Consider the following 21,606-nt stretch of genomic DNA (forward strand, 5'->3'; position numbering starts at 1 on the left):
CACCAATATAAAGCAGAGGTCTGAAAATGCTGACAAGGAGGCAAGAAACTCTCTTGCACCCAGGAGCACTCACAGATCCAAAGTAAAGTTTGGCTACCATGGGGAAGGAAGCAGAAACATTGATAAAAACCCACCTCTGAGACCCAGGCACACAGTCAGCTTGAGAATGAGTCTGGGCAAGAAAATCAAGAACTATGTCCCCACACCCACCACACTCTTATGATCAAGTAATAAGCACAAGAGCTGACTACAGAGCATACAGATACACCTCACCCCTTGGCACAGTGAAGGAGGGACTGCTGAAACCTGAGGGCAGAGCAGAAACATGAGAGAAAAATCCTCCCTAAACCTCACCCCACACAAAGCACAGATAATAGCACACCACTGCTGAAGGAATCTGAAGTCAGTAGTGATGATAGCAACAACAAAACTCAAAATGAGCTCAACTGGGGCACCTGGATGGCTCAGTCGTTAAGCGTCTGCCTTCGGCTCAGGTCATGATCTCAGAGTCCTGGGAGCGAGCCCCGCATCGGGCTCCTCACTCTGCGGGAGGCCTGCTTCTCCCTTTCCCACTCCCCCTGCTTGTGTTCCCTCTCTCGCTGTGTCTATCTCTGTCAAATGAATAAATAAAATCTTTAAAAAAAAAAAAAAGAGCTCAACTACTGACAAGACTGATGCCACCCTCCACACCTTCCACACTAACAGTCTGATGGAAGAGATATGCCTATTTCTCAACTTAAATACTGTTCAACTCAGCCTCCACGATTTCTCAATATACAATATCCACCATTTGTTAAAAAATTATGAGACACCCAAAATTGCAAGAATTACCCATTGTCAGAGGATAAAGAAGTCAATGAAACAGGACCCAGAGGTCAGAATTACAGGAAATAAGTTTTACAATACCTATGATTAGCAAGTTAGAAGATTTAATGTATGTAATATATATAATGATAGACAACATGTATAAACATATGGGAAATCTCAGCAGAGAAATAGAAACTATAGAACAAAAGCAAATGGAAATCTTGGGGGAGAGTCACAGATGAAAATTAATGGTGATGTCATTATTAACAGATACAGATGAAGAAATAATCACTAAAACTGCAGATATATCAATAGACATTACTCAAACTGAGGCACAGATAAAAAAAGAGTAAAAAATTAAAAGGAACAAAAGATACTGGAGCTACAAAACAATACCAATGGTCTAACAAATGTGTAACTGGAAACTCCACAGAAGAGAGGAAACAAAGAGTAAGAAATATTTGAAAAAAATAATAGCTGAGAATTTGACAAAGTAGCCGAATTATAACAAAACACAGATGCCATGTTTAGACACCACTAAGCAGGAAAAATACAAAAAGGGGAAGAAAGGAAGAAGAGGAAGAAAAGGAGGAGAAAGGGAGGAAGGAAAGAGGATGGACAGGGAAGAGGGCAGAGGATAAAGGAAAAAAGAAAAAAATCACATTTAGACATATAGTCAAACTGCTAAGAACTAATGAAAACGGAAATTTGTGACAGCCTTCAAAGGGAAAAAAATACATGAAGAGGAAAGAGCAGGTAAGAATTACAGCAGATGTTCATCAAAAACTACGTAAGTCAAAAGACAATGGAACAAGATCTTTTAAAGTACAGTAGTGCCCCTTATCCATGAGGGATGCATTCCAAGTTCCCCAGAGGGTGCCTGATACCATAGACAGTACCAAACCCTATATATACTATGTTTTTTCCTGTGCATACACACCTACGACACTGTTTAATTTATAAATTAGGCACAGTAAGAGATTAACAATAATAATAACAATAAAATAGAACAATTATAACACTATAATAAGTTAGGTGAATGTGATCTTTCTCTCAAAATATCTCATTGTACTATACTCACTACTCTTGCGATGATACGAGATGATAAAATGCCCACAGGATGAGAGGAAGTGAGGTGAATGACATAGGCATTCTAATGCAGAGTTCAGCAACTATTAACCTTCTGATGAGCTTCCAGACCTGTGGATGACTGCAGGTAACTGAAACCATGGAGAGTGAAACCATAAATAAGGGAGACTACTGTACTGAAAGAAAGAGAAAAACCCAGAATCCTATCTCCAGACAAAAATAACTTGCAAAAATGAAGATGAAATAAGGACTTCTTTATCAAACAAAAGCTGAGAGAAATTACTACCAGTAGACTTGTTAATACAAGTAGTTGTAGAGTAGGTTCAACAAGGAAGAGTATAATACCAGGAAGAAATTTAAACAAATGAACATTATTCATGAATATGGATCTACACAAATAAATGAAGAGTACTGAAAATGGTAAAAATGAGGGTAAATATAAGACATTTTTTCTGATTTCAACCACACAAAATGACAACTGACTATATAAAGCATAATTAGTAACAAATTGTGAGTTTTATACTATATATAGAAGTAAAATGTATGATCACAATAGGAGGTCTTTGAAACATACAGAGTATAATTGCAATAGGAGGTCATAGAGACATAGAGAAAAGTGAAATGACCACATTAAAAATATAAAGACACAGATAGACTAAGATGATGGGGGGAAATATCCCATGCAAACATTAATCAAAATTAAACTGGGATGGCTATAACATCAGACAAAGCAGAATTCACGGAAAGGAATATTATCAGGGCTAAGGAGAGAAATCACGTAATAATAAGGTGGCCAAGTCACCAAAAAGACATAACAATGCTAAATGCATATATATCTGTTAACAACAAAGCTTCAAAGTATACAAAACAAAATTGAACTTATAAATCTCCAAATTTATAATTGGAGACACTAACAATAAAAGCAGCAGACAGAAAATCAGAAGGAATATAGGACTAGAAAGAAGAAGTCAAAAAGAAAATTAGAATGCACCTTGAACTGAGTGAAAATAAAAACTCAACTTGTCAAAATCTGTAGGACAGAGCTAAATCAGTGCTTAAAGAGAAGTATATAGCATTAAATCTTGTATTAGAAAAGAAGAGAGTTCTTAGATCCACAGTCTTAGCTTATAGTTTACAAAACCAGAAAAAAAGAATACAAAATTAAATCCAAAACCAGTGAAGGAAGGATAAAATAAAGAGCAGAAATCAATAAAATGTTAAATAGAATAATAGAGAAAATCAATGAAACAAAAAACCTGGCTGCTTAAAAGGGGTAAAAAATTACTAAACTCCTAGCCAGACTGATCAGGAGAAAAAGAAAACAAATTACCAATAGCAGGAATAAACCAAAAGACAACTGACAAAATGCGAGAAGATATTTGCAAATGACAGATCAGATAAAGGGCTAGTATCCAAAATCTATAAAGAACTTATCAAAGTCAACACCCAAAGAACAAATAATCCAATCAAGAAATGGGCAGAAGACATGAACAGACATTTCTGCAAAGAAGACATCCAAATGGCCAACAGACACATGAAAAAGTGCTCAACATCACTCGGCATCAGGGAAATCCAAATCAAAACTTCAGTGAGATACCACCTCACACCAGTCAGAATGCCTAAAATTAACAAGTCAGGAAATGACAGATGTTGGCAAGGATGCAGAAAAAGGAGAACCCTCCTACACTGTTGGTAGGAATGCAAGCTGGTGCAGCCACTCTGAAAAACAGTATGGAGTTCCTCAAAAAGTTGAAAATAGAGCTCCCCTATGACCCAGCAATTGCACTACTGGGTATTTACCCCAAAAATACAAATGTAGGGATCTGAAGGGGTACGTGCACCCCCATGTTTATAGCAGCAATGTCCACAATAGCCAAACTATGGAAAGAGCCAAGATGTCCACTGACAGATGAATGGATAAAGAAGATGTGGTATATACATATACAATGGAATATTATGCAGCCATCAAAAAAACGAAATCTTGGGCGCCTGGGTGGCTCAGTTGGTTAAGCGACTGCCTTCGGCTCAGGTCATGATCCCAGGGTCCTGGGATCGAGTCCCACATCGGGCTCCTTGCTCGGCGGGAGGCCTGCTTCTCCCTCTCCCACTCCCCCTGCTTGTGTTCCTGCTCTCGCTGTCTCTGTCTCTGTCAAATAAATAAATAAAATCTTTAAAAAAAAAAACCCAAAAAAACAAAAAAACGAAATCTTGCCATTTGCAATGACATGGATATAACTAGAGGGTATTATGCTAAGCGGAAGAAGTCAATCAGAGAAAGACAAGTATCATATGATCTCACTGATATGAGGAATTCTTAATCTCAGGAAACAAACTGAGGGTTGCTGGAGTGGTGGGGGTGGGAGGGATGGGGTGGCTGGATGATGGACACTGGGGAGTGTATGTGCTATGGTGAGTGCTGTGAATTGTGTAAGACTGATGAATCACAGACCTACCTGTACCTCTGAAACAAATAATACATTATATGTTAAGAAAAAAAAAAAAGATAGTAGGAAGGGAAAAATGAAAGGGGCTAAATCGGAGGGGGAGACGAACGATGAGAGACTATGGACTCTGAGAAACAAACTGAGGGTTTTAGAGGGGAGGGGGTGGGGGGATGGGTGAGCCCGGTGATGGGTATTAAGGAGGGCATGTACTGAATGGAGCACTGGGTGTTAAACGCAAACAATGAATCATGGAACACTACATCAAAAAAATAAAAAATAAATAAAAAAGCAGGAATGAGAGAGGGAATATCACTACAGATGCTGCAGCTAGTAGAAGGATAACAAGGGAATGTTGTGAACAATTCTATACCAATAAATTCAACTACTTAGAAGAAATGGACAAATTCCTTGAAAGATTCGAACTGCCAAAGTTCGTTCAAGCAGAAGTAGATAGCCTGAGTAGCCCTATTTCTATTTTTTAAAACTCAGTTCATAGTTAAAACTTCCCACAAGAAAAAGTCTTCCCCAGATGGCTCCACTGGTAAATTCCACCCAAAAATTAAGGAAGATAGATTGCCAAACTCTTCCAAACTTCCAAACTTACTATCTGAGGAGCATTACCCTACGCTGATGATAAAACCCGGCAACAGTATTACAACAACAACAACAAAAATATAGATCAGTATCTCTTATACATGTAGCCATAAAATCTTTAAAAAATATTAGCACATCTATTCCAGAAATACATGAAAAATATAGCCAGTACATCATGATCAATTGGGGTTTATGTTAGTCAGACAAGCTTAATTCAACATTCAAAAAGCAATCAATGCCACTTGACATCCATTAGGATGGCTACTGTTTAAAAAACAAGACAAAACAAACACAAACACCTATACACACACACACACACACACCCCTAAGTGTTAGCAAGGATGTGGAGAAATTAGAACCCTTGTACATTGCTGGTGAGAATATAAAATGGTACAGCCACTACAGAAAAGAATTTGGTAATTCCTCAAAATATAAAATGTAGAATTACCATACGATTGAACAATTCCACTTCTAAGTATATACTCCAAACATTGAAAGTAGATACACCAATGTTCATAGCAGCATTACTCGCAATAGCCAGAAGTTGAAAATAACCCAAATGCCCATCAACAGATGAATGGATAAATAAAATGTGATATATCCACACAATGGAATATTATTCAGGCTTTAAACGGAATGAAATTCTTATAAATGCTACAACATGGATGAACCTTGAAAACATGCTAAATGAAATAAGCCCAACAAAAAAGGACAAATATTGCATGATTCCACTTACAGAAGGTTCCTAGAAAAGGCAAATTCAGAGACATAGAAAGTAAAACAGAGATTACCAGGGGCTGAGTAGAGGGAAGAACGAGGAGTTGGTGTTTAATGGTGTACAGTTTCTATTTGGGATGATGAAAACATTCTGGAAATAGATAGCAGTGATGGCTGTACAACACTGTGAATGTAGTTAATGCCACTGAAATGTTCACCTAAAAATGGTTAAAATTGTATTTTTTTTGTTATTTACATATTACATAAATTTTAAAAATCCATCAGTGAAATTCACCATTACAACAAACTAAACAGAAAAATTATATGACATATCAACAGATGCAGAGAAAGCATTTGGTAAAATTAAAAATGTACTGATAGGGGCGCCTGGGTGGCTCAGATGGTTAAGCGTCTGCCTTCGGCTCAGGTCATGATCCCAGAGTCCTGGGATCGAGTCCCGCATCGGGCTCCCTGCTCCTTGGGAGCCTGCTTCTCCCTCTGCGCCTCTCTCTCTCTCTCTCTCATGAATAAATAAATAAAATCTTTAAAAAAAAAAAATGTACTGATAATTAAGTAAAAAACCAATCTCTTAATAAAGCAGGAATACAAGGAAATATCAATCTGATATAGAGTATCTATGAAAAAAAACCTACAATTATCATGGTATTTATAATGGTGAAAGACTGACTTTCCTTTAAAGATGGGGAGTGAGGTAAGGCTATCTGTCTTCCAATTCAACAATCAACCACTTCTGTTCACCATTGTACCGGATGCTCTATTCAGAGCAATAAAGCAAGACAAGTAGATAAAAGCATACAGATTAGAAAGGAAGATATAAAACTGTTTTTATTCATAGACGACAAGTTCATCAATGCAGAAAATCCCACACAATCTACAAAATAAGCTATTATAACTTATAACTCAGCTTAGTTAGGTCGCAGAGTACAAGGTCAATATATAAAACCAACTGTATTTCTATACAATAGAAAAGAAGAATTGGAAATTGAATGGTACAGCCATTGGTTTAAAAACCAACACCATTAAAAAAAATGCCATTAGTAATATATCCAAAAACATGAAGCACTTAGGGATAAACATGAAAACTGTAAAATATTTCTATGAAAAAGTACAAAACATTGCTGTGAGATATTTCTAAAAACCTAAATAAATGGAGAGAGCTAGACCTTGTTCATAGATGAAAGACTCCATATTAAGATACTGATTTACATGAAACTGATCTATGTAGTCAGCACAGTCCTAAAGAAATCTTCCCAATTGGCTTTTTTTTCTTGATAGAGACTGATTCTAAATTTTCTATGGAAATGCAAAGGCTCCAAACTAGCCAATAAACAAACAAACAAACAGAACAAAGACAGAGTTCTTTACTGGATTTCAACCTTACTTGAAAAGCTACAGTCTATACATACTTGTAATAGCTTCAGGATAGACATATGAATTAATGGAACAGAATAGAGAATCTAGAAACAGACCCACAAATATGTGGTCAACTGATTTTCAACAAATGTGCTAAGAGAATTCAATGGAAAAGCATTAATCTTTTAAACAGATGACAGAACTGGATAACCTATGTGGAAAAGGAGGAAAGGAGAGGACAGGAAGGAAGGGAAGGAGAAGGCAGGGGAGTTCTTTATCTGATAACGAATTTGTGTCCAAAATATGTAAAGAACTCTTACAACTACTCAATAAGAAAGCAAACTATCAAAAAGACAAAACTTCGAACAGGCATTTCAGGGAAGAGATATGAATGGTAAATAAACATATGATAAGATATTCAACAATATCAGTTACTAGGGAAATGCAAATTAAATTCTAGTGAGATAACATTATATACCTACTAGTATAACCAAAACTATCAATACCAACAATACCAAAAGCTGGAAAAGATGTGAAGTAATTAGAGCTTTCAAACACTCCTACTGGGAATACAAATTAGTACAGCCTCTCTGGAAAACATCTTCACAGTTTCTTAACAAAGTTACACATGCGCTTATTATACAAATATGGACATAAAGAATATACTAGAGAAATATATACATATAAAGACTTACATATGAATGTTTACAGCCACTTAATTTACAATAGTCTCAAACTAGAAAGAGCCCAAATGTTGGTGAAGACTAAAACAATAAGAGACAATAAAAAAGAACTAATGATAAATCCAACAACACAGATGAATCTCAGCATTATGAAGCCAGACACAAAAGGCTTCCTAATGTATGATCCAATTTATATGACATTCTGGAAAGGCAAAATTATACAAAGAGAAATCAAATCAGGGCTTGCCAGGGGCTAAGGAGAGGGGAAGAGATTACCTACAAATGGGAACCTTTTTGGGGTAACAGAAATATTATACATCTTAATTGTGGTGGTAGTTAATGAATGTATATACACATATAAACACACATGTTAAAATTCACTGAACTGCACCTTGATAAATCTGAATTTTTTATAAAATGGGGATATATTAGTATATACACACAGAATATCTCTGTAAAGATATTTATTTCTATTTATCAAATTCTTATATAATATTCACTATATTTGACAGTATTCTAAATGCTGTACAACTATTAACTCATTGTGGGACATGCTATTCAAAAGAGAGACTAAGAGACCGAGGGTCTCAGAGTGAAGTAAGACTTTTTCTCACTGTTCACTCTTTCATGCTATGTGAATTCTTTTAGCCATGTACATACCTTGTTTATTAAAAAAACTTTTAAAAACATGCTTTTGCAAGTTTTTAAACTGCTTTTGCTTCATTCATCACAGATTTTTTTAATTGACAAATCAGTGTATTCAGTCTTTCTCCCAATCTCCCTGCAGCATATGACTGCTACCTACTTCTTAAAGTCACTCTCTCTTCCTATTTATAGGTGTTCTTTCCTCCTCCCTCCCGTCTCCCCGACGCACATTATCTGCTACTGAAAGCTTATCACGTACACTTCAGAAATACCTCACGTATCTTTCCCCTCTCTTCTCTGCCACCACTGCCTGAGTTCAGACCCTCAGCATCTTTTACCTGAACAGCTCTGCTAGCCCAACTGGCCTCTCAGCCTTCAGTCTCATCCTGCTCAAATACACTCCCTATGTTACTTACAGGATTGTCTTTTGAAGAATGCAAACCAGATCATATCACTTTCGTGTTCAAATCTTAAATCAGTAATTCCTCAAGCTCCTTAATTCACATAAAAACCATGGTCCCAGCTATTCCTAACTTTCCAGATTCATCTTCATATTCTCTAGGTTCTAGGGTACTATAATTTTTGTTATATGATTAAAGCTCCTCACTGTTAACACTTAAGGGTTAGTTTTTCGAGTGTAGGGACCAAGTTTCAGTCATCTTGTTATCTTCAGTTATAAGTGTTGGGCATTTAGTGGGTGCAATGGTAAATTTTATGTGTCATTGTCTGGACCATGGTGACTAGATACCTGATCAAACATTATTCTGGGTGTTCTGTGAGGGTGTTTTTGGAAGAGACTTACATTTATCACTGAACTCTGGGTAAAGCAGATTCCTCTCCGTAATGTGGGTGGGCCTAATCAGTTGAAGACCTACCCAGAAGAAAAGGCTGACCTCCCCTGAAGCAAGAGGGAACTCAGCAGAAAGCTTCTGGACTCACACCTAACTCCTGATTCTCCAGCCTGCTGGCTTCTCCCTCAGATTTTGGACTAGCCAAGCCTCTACAACTGCATAGGCCAGTTCCTTAAAGTAAGTCTCTGTGAGTGATGTATGAAATGTGTATATATACATACACACATACAGATACATACACACACACACATACACATCCTGCTGGACTGTTTCTCTGGAGAACCCTGAACAATAATACAGTGCGTATACAAAAAAATGTTTTTCGTATTAATAAAATCGATGCTTTTTGTTCTATTTTCACTTAACATACAAATACATGTCTATGAGGAGATTTATTTTGACGTATTTTTATAAATCACTCACCAGTTTTAAGTCAGTATAAATGTGTTAAGTTAAAACAACATATACACAATATAAGAACTACAGAATCTTGAACACATGTTAGGTTTCATGTTACAAGTACTTTTAAAAGAAGAAAAAGCATTGACTAGCCAGGTTATAAAAACAGAATTGAAATCTCTAGCAATACCACACAGACAAATAATTCTTAATCACTAAAAATAATTGCCTAGATATTCACAGCTGTCTTAAAAAGAAAATGTTTTTAACAGGTGATTTTGTTTTTACTACAAATTTCAGAAATGTGTTCCTGCAGAAACTGAAAACATCTCTAAAACACAATCCTTATGTGAGAAAACGGCATGGGAAAAAAAGGCATATTGTTTTTGATAGAAATAATTATTAAGCCTGTTTTATGAATTTTCATTTATTAAATTGTTTAATAAAAATAATTTCTATATGTGCATAGATAAAATGATAATACAAAATGGAATTAAACTAGTTCCTGCTAAGTTATCTGCCAAGTGCTGAATTTGAGGTTCTCTGCTTCTCTTGCAACAGAGGTAGGTGTTAATGATGTCATTAACTGCTGCAGAAGAAATAGGGGACCATGAACATAAGTCTTGGCAGAAAATAAACACCCTCTGAGTTTACCTTTAAATTTAAAGTAAATAGAAAAATTAGTTTATAGAGCGCCTGTCCAATATAGTTCCTGCCCTAAAGGGATAACTCAGGATCTTTATTTCCAGTGTTTTCAGCTGTATTCCAGAAATAAAGGCTAACAAACTCTGTTCTTTAAAAAACACAAATTAAAACTGTGGCCAAATGGCAAAAACCACGAGTCAATAAACTAAAAATTGTTCAATTGGTATTATATAAAATATATACAGTGATACAATTTTTTAGTATTTGCCAACCGTAAGATTATGATTAATATTTCATCTTGGCCCCATAAACAGATGTTATTTTGTACCTGGAGAATCTATCTTTAAAGATACAGAATACTGCCCTGGGGTGGGGGAGGAACATTGACTTCTACTTTAACAGTAGTTAAGACATTACTTAGAGTCAAAAACACTGGAATAGGATTTGTTCATCACTCTGATATTCTGACAGGATAGGCATATGTATATGTAAATTGAGCTCTCACCTTGTCAAGTTGATCTTGAAGACTAGTGGATGCTTTATAACCAAGCTGTAACAGCATTGCTTCTGCAGCATTTTTTTTGGCTATCTTTTTGTTAGGTCCTGTTCCAGTAGCAACTTCATTGCCTACTTTGACCTGGTAAGATTAAAGTAAGAAAGTGATGATAATTGCTTTGGTAAACAGGAACTCTTTAACACCATAAAACAATGTGTTATGCTCTCTAGCATTCAAAAATATAAAGTTTCATCCATAATGAAAACAGCAACTAAGATACTATTTCAGGGGCGCCTGGGTGGCTTCAGTTGTTAAGTGTCTGCCTTCGGCTCAGGTCATGATCCCAGGGTCCTGGGATCGAGCCCTGCATCGGGATCCCTGCTCGGCGGGAAGCCTGCTTCTCCCTCTCCCACTTCCCCCCACCCCCGCTTGTGTTCCCTCTCTCGCTGTGTCTCTCTCTGTCAAATAAACAAATAAAATCTTAAAAAAAAAAAGATACTATTCCATTTACATAATGTTATATATACAAGTGAAAATATACGTAGAGAAAAATATGACAATATGGTCCTCAAAATGACAATGGGGGTTTATCTCAGGGTGACAGAATCTTATATGATTTTTACTTCCTTACATATTTCTATGTTATTTGATTTTTTAAACAATATTATTTATATAAGTAGAAAAATAAAATTCACATTGTAACAGAGTATATGTTGGTTATGACTACATTTAGTATTATTTATATAATAAATTAAAAGACTGAAAAAAGGAAAAAATTTAAAAATAAATAAAAATTTTTTAAAGATTCTATTTATTTTAGAGAGAGAGTGCAAGCATGAGTGGGGGGGTTGGGCAGAGAGAGAAGCAGACTTCCTGCTGAGCAGGGAGCCTGCCATGGGGCTCCATTCCAGGACCCTGGGACCATGATCTGAGCCAAAGGCAGACACTTAACTGACTGAGCTACCCATGCATCCCCAGATAAAATTTTTTTTTTTAATTTTAAAAAGAAAGCAGAAAGTACAGCATTACAAGGAGAAATAAAAAATACATAACTACAGTGGGATTTGTTTTTTATGAATTGGTCTCAATAAATGATCAAAGAAGCAAACAAGAAAATAATCAGAACTTTATAAATTAAACAATGTAGTCTGAATAATCTACAGGCAAAGAAGAAACCCCAATAAAATTAGAAAATATTTTAAGTGAGTAATAACAGAAATATATCAAAATTTAAAGGATGCAGCTAAAGGAGGGTCGAGAAGAAAATATACAGCCATAAAAACTTAAGAGAATGGCAGGATTGTAATGAGCTAAACATCCAGCTCAAGAAGTTATTAGAGCAAAATGAATCCAAAGAAAATAGAATAAAGACAAGGGCAGAAATTAAGGAAACAGAAAACAAAATACAATAGAAAATTTCAAAAAGCCAAAAGTTGGTTCCCTGAAAAGACTAATAAAATGATAAATCAAAGGTTAAGACTGATCAAGGAAAAGAGAAGACACAAATAAGAATGAAAATGGGAGATTACTATAGCTTCTGTAGAATTAAAAAATAATAAGGGATAGGGGTGTCTGGGTGGCTCAGTCGGTTAAGCATCTGCCTTTGGCTCAGGTTCCGATCACAGGGTCCTGGGGTTGAGTACGACATCCGGCTCCCTTCTCAGCGGGGAGCCTACTTCTCCCTCTCCTGATCCCCCTGCTTGTGCTCTCTCTCTCTCTGTCAAATAAATAAAATCTTTAAAAAATAATAAGGGATGTTGAGTATTTTAGCTAAAAATTTTTGAGTATTTAAATAAAGTGGAAAAATTCCTCAATAATATAAGTTACCAAAACTGGCACAGAATAAACTCCAAACTACACAGCTCTATTAACTACTAAAAAAAAAAATTAGAACAATAATTAAAACCTTTTCCACAAAGAAAATTCCAGAGAGCTTCTCCAGCAAGTTCTACCTAATATTTAAGGAAGAAATCATGCTAACCTTACAAAAATTCATCTAAGAATAGAAAAAGAGAAATCAGCCCCCAATTATTCAGTGAGGTATCACTTTTATTCCAAAATCCAACAAGAACAGTATAAGAAAGAAAATTTACAGACCAATTTCATTCATGAATATAACTGCTAAAGTTTAAACTGTATAACAGTAAACCGAACAAAGCAATATATAAAAAGAAAAATCATGACAAAGTTAGGTTTATCCCAGAAATGCAAGACTGATCTAACATTTGAAACTCAAAATCAATCAACAGAATCTGCTATATTAATAGGTTGAGGGGACAAAACATAGAGTCATCCTAATAAATGGAGCAACAGCATTTGATAAAACTCAACATCCATTCATGAGAAAAAAGGGAACTTCCTTAGTAGGATAAAGGGCATTTTGCAAAAAACCTACAGCAAACCTCAACAAATGTTATACTTAATGTTGAAATCTTGAAATTAGAAACAAGGCAAGGATGCCCTCTATTTTCACTAGTACTTAACATTTTGCTACAAATCCTAGACAGAGCAATAAGGCAAGAAAAACTATGGTATAGAGTTGGAAGTATAAAAACAAACTGTCATTATCTGGAGATACGATATTTATATAGGAAATCCAAGAATACCTACAGATAAATTATAAAAATTTATAAGAGTGTTTTCTATGTAAACAGTAGTATACAAAAGCCAACTGCATTTTTATATCCTATCAACAAGCAAGTAGGAAATTAGTAAAAGATACCATTTATACTAAGTCTATGGCCATCCCATCCTGAACGTGGGGGATCTGGTCTGATCTTGGAAGCTAAGATACCATTTATACTAAATGAAAATCAAATACCTATGATGTTAAGAACTTTATATAGAAAATAATAAGCACTGAGAAAAATTAAGATAGACCTATTAGAGATAATGAAATAGTTTTTTAAAAATTTAAAAATAGAGCTAATGTACTGAAAATCAGTATGATACCAGTTCTCTTCAAATTGACTTATAAATTCAATGAATTCCCATCAAAATCCCACACGTTTTTATAATACTTCACAAGCTGATTCCAAAATTTACATAGAAGTACAAAGTGCTAAGACCACCCAAGATCCTTTTGAGGAAGAATTTGGCTGCATTAAAGTTAATTACTTCTGTTTCTCAAAAGAGCATCACTAAAATTGGAGGAAAAAAAATAAGTCACAACACAAGAAAAGATACTTGAAATGCCATGTAACTGAAAAAGACTCACATTCCAGAATATATAGTGAATGCCTGTATGTTATTTTTTTAAAGCCAGTACAAAAAAAATCAAGAGAGCTGAACAGGCCAACTATATATGAAAATTTGGAATGTTTTACCAGATGTCACTGTGCTTTGTTTAGAAAAAAACTGGCTTCAATAGCTTCATGCTGCTTTAGTAAAATTTCATAATTACAATATACTGTGTACTAGCAATGAATTAGTATGTGGTACTACTAAATTCAGTTTTCAGAGATAAAGCTTGATACTTCTACCCATAGTTTTCTTTTTTGGCTTTTGGGTGAAAGCATAACTGGCTACTTCATGTGTCTCAGAACATATCAGACTTATGCACTGTTTGCCATTCATTCTTATATCAGTATTTAGGCTTTATTTGTGTTGGCATTTCTATCACTACTTTTAAGCTTCAGTGAATGAAGTACTTCTAAACACAGTGGTTAGAAAAAAAAAAACTTAAATATAAACAATGTGCAAATTATATGACAAATAAATTATGCTCTTTTATTTTTATTTTTTTTAAAGATTATTTATTTATTTGACACAGAGAGAGAGAGAGAGCACAAGCAAGGGGAGCGGCAGGCAGAGGGAGAGGGAGAAGCAGGCTCTCTGCTGAGTGGGGCTCGATCCCAGGACCCTGGGATCACGACATGAGCCGAAGGCAGCTGCTTAACCGACTGAGCCACCCAATATATATTATGCTCTTTTAATAGTTCTTGTAGCATATGAAACACTGAAAATGTATTCATTGTAGAATTTCTGTAACAACTATCACAAATGTTGTATTTCAAGCCTGTACACTGTCTTTGAAACATTTCACTGCTTTTTCTTCTGAAACTAGAAACCATCACACTATGATAAAACAGCAGTAGTCTATGGACCTCACTCAGAAGCCCTGATCAAGTACTGTCCAGTCAATCCCTGGAGCTGAGTGAGCACACACTACCTCCCATATCTGTGCTGGCCTGCCCTGACCTGAACACAGCAGGCCCTAGGTATAATGTGTTTGAGTCCCTGGCTAGAGCCAGGCCTCTGCTACCTGTTATTTTTTCCAATGTTTGATTTGTTCCCCAGCTTCACCAGCCCCTGTGTTGTTGCTGGAATGCTTGCTAGCTAACAGATTAGGCCATCTACGTCAGAAGCTTCCTCTACTGCTCTGCAGGTCAAAAGACTTGCCAAAGTAAATGGAAGCAAGACCCCTGAGCAGCAAAAAATGTTTCATCTGTTTTTACATGCTATATACACCTCACTCACTCTCATTCAATTCTTTTACTGCTTCATCTCTAAATCGCATTTATCTACCCAGGCCTGATACTCTTTGACTCCAGTCTCCTGCTCTTGGGTAAGGCTGTTCCCATCTCAAGAGCATTCACGTTGGATCTGTATCTGCAGCTTTCCATTTGACCTATTCTGATACCTTCAAGACTTGACTGCTAGAACAGGGGCTTCCAGATTCATTTTTGCCACTCACCCATCCCTTGCCTCTCACAAGTTTTTATGGTGGCATGATTCAATAGTTTGCGGGTAGTTATCCCAGACTTATTTGTTAGTATTGGAAAAGACGACTGTGCTGAAGCACTTCGATTCCCTGCTAACAAACACAGTGGGCACTCAAAACAAATCACATCATTATAAAGGCAATTACGTATGTAAACAAACTTCATAAGTCATCTTCCTAGAAAACTCAAAAAATTTTTAACTATTACAAATAATGTTTTTACATTAAAATGTTTATTTGTCTGCAAAGAAGTTCAATTATTTTGCTATACAGTAACTTTAAGACTGCCATATTTTTATCTTTAAACAAATCACTTAAGTGAGTCAAGTCCTCAGAAAAGCTAAAAAAAAGTTCTAAACTAGCATACACCAAAGACTTAATTCATTATCTTTCAATGAGTAATAAAAAAAACTGATGAAAATTGCTTTATATATTTTTTTAAAAACCTGATGATTTTAATCACTGGTAGAAAAATTAACAGAATGTGCTATACACAATATGTATATGTGATATACACTTAATTTAGTTGTCATTATTTCCTCTTTAAAAAATTAAAATATACCCCTTTCTAAAAACAAATAAAAAGCTTTAAGAAATATGCTCTCAAAATAAATACCCAAATAATCTCATCAGAGATTTTTGTCTAGTAATCAATACAAGTAACTGCATCCACTTTATAATATACAAACTTACTGTTATTTTTCTTGGTGATAGATAAATATGAGCATATTACCTCTAGATATTTTTACTTCCACATTCAATTGTAACAAATGATAACATTGCTTAAGTAGTTTATACAAAAGCCTTTACTTTGATAAACTTGCTGCAATACTATAATGAATCCACTGGGAATTCCAGAAGGGGGAAAAGCAATATGAATTCAGTGTGAAAACATTTAAAAGCACAGCCAAATGTTCCCATTTGACTAGAATGTTTATGAATAGCTATAAAATGGAAGCTGGCTTAAGATATTCTAAATTCCTTTTTATACTCCACAGGAAAAAAAAAAAACTTTAATGAAGTCAAAATTTTTATTCCTAATACAGGTCTAAATTTAGGTGATTTTTCCCTCCTCAAGTTTTCGATTCAAAAGATACTTCCTAGAATTCTTCCTAGAGTTCTACTAAGCATGTAAAAGGAAAAATGGTAAAGTATTTTATGAAGTGAAAATACTAGAATAAGACTGTTCTGGGTCTAATGACATGTAGATAGTAATGTGCTTACCAGCCATAGAAGTATCCCCCACCTTTTTGGATATCGAGGTTCCCAACCACGGTTTATCTGTGACTGCATCGTAAGTTTACATCTCCAACAAAGCCAAACATACTAGCTCTCAATCAGGCAGATAGGCAGCAAATATACACCAAAGGTTTCTTAAGGTACTACTATATACATGTACTATATTGGGTACTGTGAGATAAAGAAATGCGGAAATTATAAATTGGGAAAGAAGGTAAAATTTAGAAATGCATGAAAAGGGGGTACCTGCGTGGCTCAGTCAGTTAAGTGACTGACTCTTGGTTTTGGCGCAGGTCATGATCTCAGGGTCGTGAGACTGAGCCCTGCGTCAGGCTTCGCACTCAGCACTGAGTCTGCTTGGGATTCTTTCCCTCTTCCTCTCCCTCCCTCTTGACCCCTCCCCTGGCTTGTGTGCGCAGGCTCTCTCCCCCTCTCTCAAATAAATAAATAAAATCTTAAAAAAAAAAGATATGCATGAAAAGTTAATCAATATGAAATACTATGTGTTACTGCCAAAATGTCCACCACATGGTCAGCACTTAATAAATAAATCTGTGGATTTTAACTGGATTACATTAAAGGTGAGACCCACGGGTCTGACTGGGAAAAGTTTCTTTGACAAGCCAATTATAATAAAAAGCTTTGGGACAATAAGGAGAATTTAAAGATGGACTGGGTATTAGATGATTCTAATGAATATGAATCATGCCTAATGTAAGAACATAAAGGAAAACTTCCATATTTTTTAGTGATATACACTAAGTAGGTAGGCTGAAATGGTATGTGGCTAGATATTAGCTCTGAAATACTTAAGAAGGGAGGGAAGGAGGAAAGCAAAACTGACAGCTGAAACAAGTGTGGCAAAAATCTTAATTGTTGTGTTTGGATGGTGGGCATATTCCTCATATGTCATTGCTATTCCATTATATTATTGTTTAATAGTACACTATTAAGTATACCCACCTTTGGAGATGTTTGAAATTTACATAATAAGAATTAAAGGTTTCTTCAATACTGGGGCTTGAGTTGGCAAATGAAGATAAATAGGCAGAATTTTAAAAGGCGGCATTTTAGGCATTGTGCCTCAATCTGAAACCTCGAAACCTCTAGATGCCTAAATCTCTCAGCAATTCTGAGTCCCTCAGTCCTCACCATAGCTAGGCAGGAAGTCAGCTTTCTTTTCCTAATTTTCCTGATAACCCAAAAGCTCATGCTCTTGGCCCTATTCCATCTATGACATCTATCTTCTAAATGATGTCTCTAATTCCATCTGTATCCTATTTCCCAGTAGTTAAAGGCCTCTGGCTACAAACTGTAACATACGTTAGAGATAGGCATTCTAAACTATAAACTCTGTGGTGAATAACGTGTGTGAACTCACAGTCCCTTCAAAAACCCAGACCGTCTAACATGTCCTTGACACCTGAATGTTTCAACCAAGTTGGTAGGTGGGCCTGGAAGGAATGAAACTTATTAGTTTCTAGTTTGCCTTTCCCCCATTTTCCCTCTATTACAACCCGTGGGTTTCTAATTTTTTTTCAGTGTTTAAAAATTTTTTTCCTAATAAAATGCTAGAAATACCTGCATCACAAATTCCCGACGTCGAGGCATTCCTCTTTCTGAAAGCAGAACATAATCTGGCTCTTTTTCCTTTTTGGCCTGTTGAATTTGAGCCAGGCGGCTAATGGGGTTCATTCCTTGACCATACTCTGGTCCAGCCTAAAAGATAATTTAAGAAAAAATTTCAAAACATGCTTGTAAAACTTGTTACTGGATCCTTAGAGAAACAGTGGATCTCCCCTCATCCTCTGCACCCCAAAACCATAACTGGAGAAGATAATGTGACTGAATAGTCAAATTTAAGATTTATAAAGGTAAATCATAGAATAGATCTGAAACTAAGGCTTCTATGGCATTTAGGGCTCAAATGTATTATTGATAAGTTGGGTTAAGTCTACTTTTAAACTCTTCAATATATTAGAGTTGCTTCACAACTTCTGTTCATCAAAAAACACCAAAAAGAGGGGCACCTGGGTGGCTCAGTTGGTTGAACAACTGACTTAGGCTCAGGTCATAGTCTCAGGGTCCTGGGATCGAGCCCTTCATGGGGCTCTCCGCTCAGCAGGGAGTCTGCTTGTCCCTTTCCCTCTGCCCCTCCCAGTGCTCATGTTATCTCTCTTCCCCCCCACTCAAATAAATGAATAAAATCTTAAACACACACACCAAAAAGGATGTAAGAAGACAAGCCGTGAACTAGGAAAAGATATCTGCAATACTTATAACTAAAAACTGATATATCTAGTATCCAAAATATACATATTTTTAAATTTTTATTTATTTTCTTTTTGAGAGGGAGAGAGTGCATGAGCAGGGGGAGGGGCATAGGGAGAAGCAGACTCCCTGCTGAGCAGGGAGCCCAATGCGGGACTCAATCCCAAGACCCTGGGATCATGACCTGAGCTGAAGGCAGATGCTTAACCAACTGAGCCACCCAGGCGCCCCAAAATATATTTTTTAAAACTCCTAAAAAGTATTAAGACAATGTAAGTTAAAAATGGGCAAAAGAGATGAATAGATATTTAACAGAAGAAAAAATATGAAAAGAAGAAAAAATACGAAAAGATAATCTCATTAAGACTCAGAAAATGCATATTAAAGCCATAGTGAGATATTATTTCATACCCAACCACTTAGCAAAAATTAAGAAGTCTGACAGCCCTGATTGGTGAGGATGGAGAGTAACAAAAACTTATACACTCCTGGGGCGCCTGGCTGGCTCAATCAGGTGAGCATGCAATTCTTGATCTTGGGGCTGTGATTTCAAACCCCACACTGGGTGTAGAGACGACTAAAAAATAAACTTAAAAAAAAAAAAACAACCCTTATACACTGATAGTAATATAAATTGGAAAACAATATGACAAAGCCAAAAACCAGTAGCCTACTCATAGGCATGTTTATACCTCTCGAAAACTGTTGCCCATATGCACTAGCTCACATGTACAAGAATATCCATAGCTGCATTATTTGAAATAGCAAAAAAAAAAAAAAAAAACAACTGGAAATAACCTAAACAGTCACCAGTAAAAGAACAAATAAATTATGGCATGTTTATATAGTAGAGTGGCATATAACAATGAAAATGAATTAAGGGGTGGCTCAGTTGGTTAAGCGACTGCCTTCAGCTCAGGACATGATCCCAGAGTCCTGGGATCAAGCCCCGCATCGGGCTCCTTGCTTAGTGGGGACCTGCTTCTCCCTCTGCCTGCCTGCCACTCCCCCTGCCTGTGCTTTCTCTCTCTCTCCCTCTCTCTCTAATAAATAAATAAAATCTTTAAAAGGAAAAGAAAATGAATTTAAGGACAGCTAAATGCCTCAAAATGAGTGAATTTCAAAAAAAACTTTAAGAAAAGCAAGCACAGAAGAACATGGGATGATATAATTTATGTAAAGCCCACTAAAACCACAAAACACTGTTGAAATTAAATGAGATCTCAGTAAATGGACACACATATATGTTCATGATCAGAAGACTCAATATTCTTAAAATGCTAATTCTCTTCAAACTGATCTATCAAATTCATTGCAATCCCAATCAAAATCCCACTAGGCTTTTTCCTGTAATAATCAATAAGCTAATGCTAAAATTCATGTAGAAATGCAAAGGATAGATAACCAAACAACTTTGAAAAAAAGAACAAAACTGGAGGACTCAGGCTACCTGGTTTCAAGATTTATTCTAAAGCTATGGTAATCAAGACTGCGTGTGTAGCACTGGCAAAAAGAGATTAACGAAACACAGCAACATCCAGAAACACACCCATACGTACACGGTCAAATGATTTTTGACAAAGGTGCAAAAAAGGGTAGTCTTTTCAACCACTGGTACTGGAACAACTGAATATTCATATGCAAAAAAAGGAAAACCTAACAACTTCATACCTTACACCATTACAAAAAATAACTCAAATGGTTAACAGACCTAAATGTAATATCTGTAACTATAAAACTTCCAGAAGAAAATATAGGTGAAATTTTTGTGCCTTGGTTAGGTGACAATTGCTTAGGTACAACCCTAAAATCATATTCCATAAAAATAATAAATTGGACTTTTTCAAAATTAGTAATTTCTGTTCTTTGAAAAGGACAAGTCATAGGCTTGGTGAAAATATTTGCAAATCACATATCTGATAAAGAACTTGTAGGGACGCCTGGGGGGCTCAGTTGTTAAGCGACTGCCTTCGGCGCAAGTCATGATCCCAGGGTCCTGGGATCGAGCTCTCTATCTCTGTATCGGGCTCTCTGCTCAGTGGGGAGCCTGCTTTTCCCTCTCCCACTCCCCCTGCTTGTGTTCCCTCTCTCGCTGTCAGAGTCTCTCTGTCAAATAAATAAATAAAATCTTTAAAAAAAAGAAAGAACTTGTATGGGGAGGGGAGGGGGAACTAGGTAAAGGGGATTAAGAGATAGAAACTTCCAGTTATGAAATAAGTAAGTCATAGGGACGTAACGTACAGCATAGGGAATGCAGTCAATGACAACTATGTATGGTGACAGATGGTAACTAGATTTAATGGGGATTTCATAATGTATAAAAGTATTGAAACACTGTGATGTACACCTGAAACTAAGAGGATATTGCATGTCATTTATGCTTCAATTAAAAAAAAGGATTCTCATTGAAAAAAATAACGTGGGGCACCTGGGTGGCTCAGTTGGTTAAGCGACTGCCTTCGGCTCAGGTCATGATCCTGGAGTCCCTGGATCGAGTCCCGCATCGGGCTCCCTGCTCGGCAGGGAGCCTGCTTCTCCCTCTGATCCTCCCCCCTCTCATGTGCTCTCTCTCTCTCTCATTCTGTCTCAAATAAATGAATAAAATCTTTAAAAAAAAAAAAAAGAAAAA

General features: G+C 36.2%; 1 protein-coding gene across 13 annotated transcripts in view; it reads right to left on the minus strand.

The window, feature by feature from the left end:
- Positions 1-21,606, minus strand: part of STAU2 (staufen double-stranded RNA binding protein 2) — a 311,591-nt gene that overhangs the window by 159,844 nt on the left and 130,141 nt on the right. For all 13 annotated transcript variants that reach the window (XM_081816134.1, XM_081816132.1, XM_081816137.1 and 10 more), the window contains 2 exons: positions 18,288-18,425; positions 10,754-10,885 (listed from right to left, as the gene is read on the minus strand). In XM_081816134.1, the coding sequence (XP_081672260.1) occupies positions 10,754-10,885; positions 18,288-18,425 (270 nt within the window). The remainder of the gene's footprint in view (positions 1-10,753; positions 10,886-18,287; positions 18,426-21,606) is intronic.

Source organism: Leptonychotes weddellii, chromosome 4 (genome assembly GCF_054177405.1).
Source record: "Leptonychotes weddellii isolate Sample4059 chromosome 4, ASM5417740v2, whole genome shotgun sequence".
Lineage (NCBI taxonomy): Eukaryota > Metazoa > Chordata > Mammalia > Carnivora > Phocidae > Leptonychotes > Leptonychotes weddellii.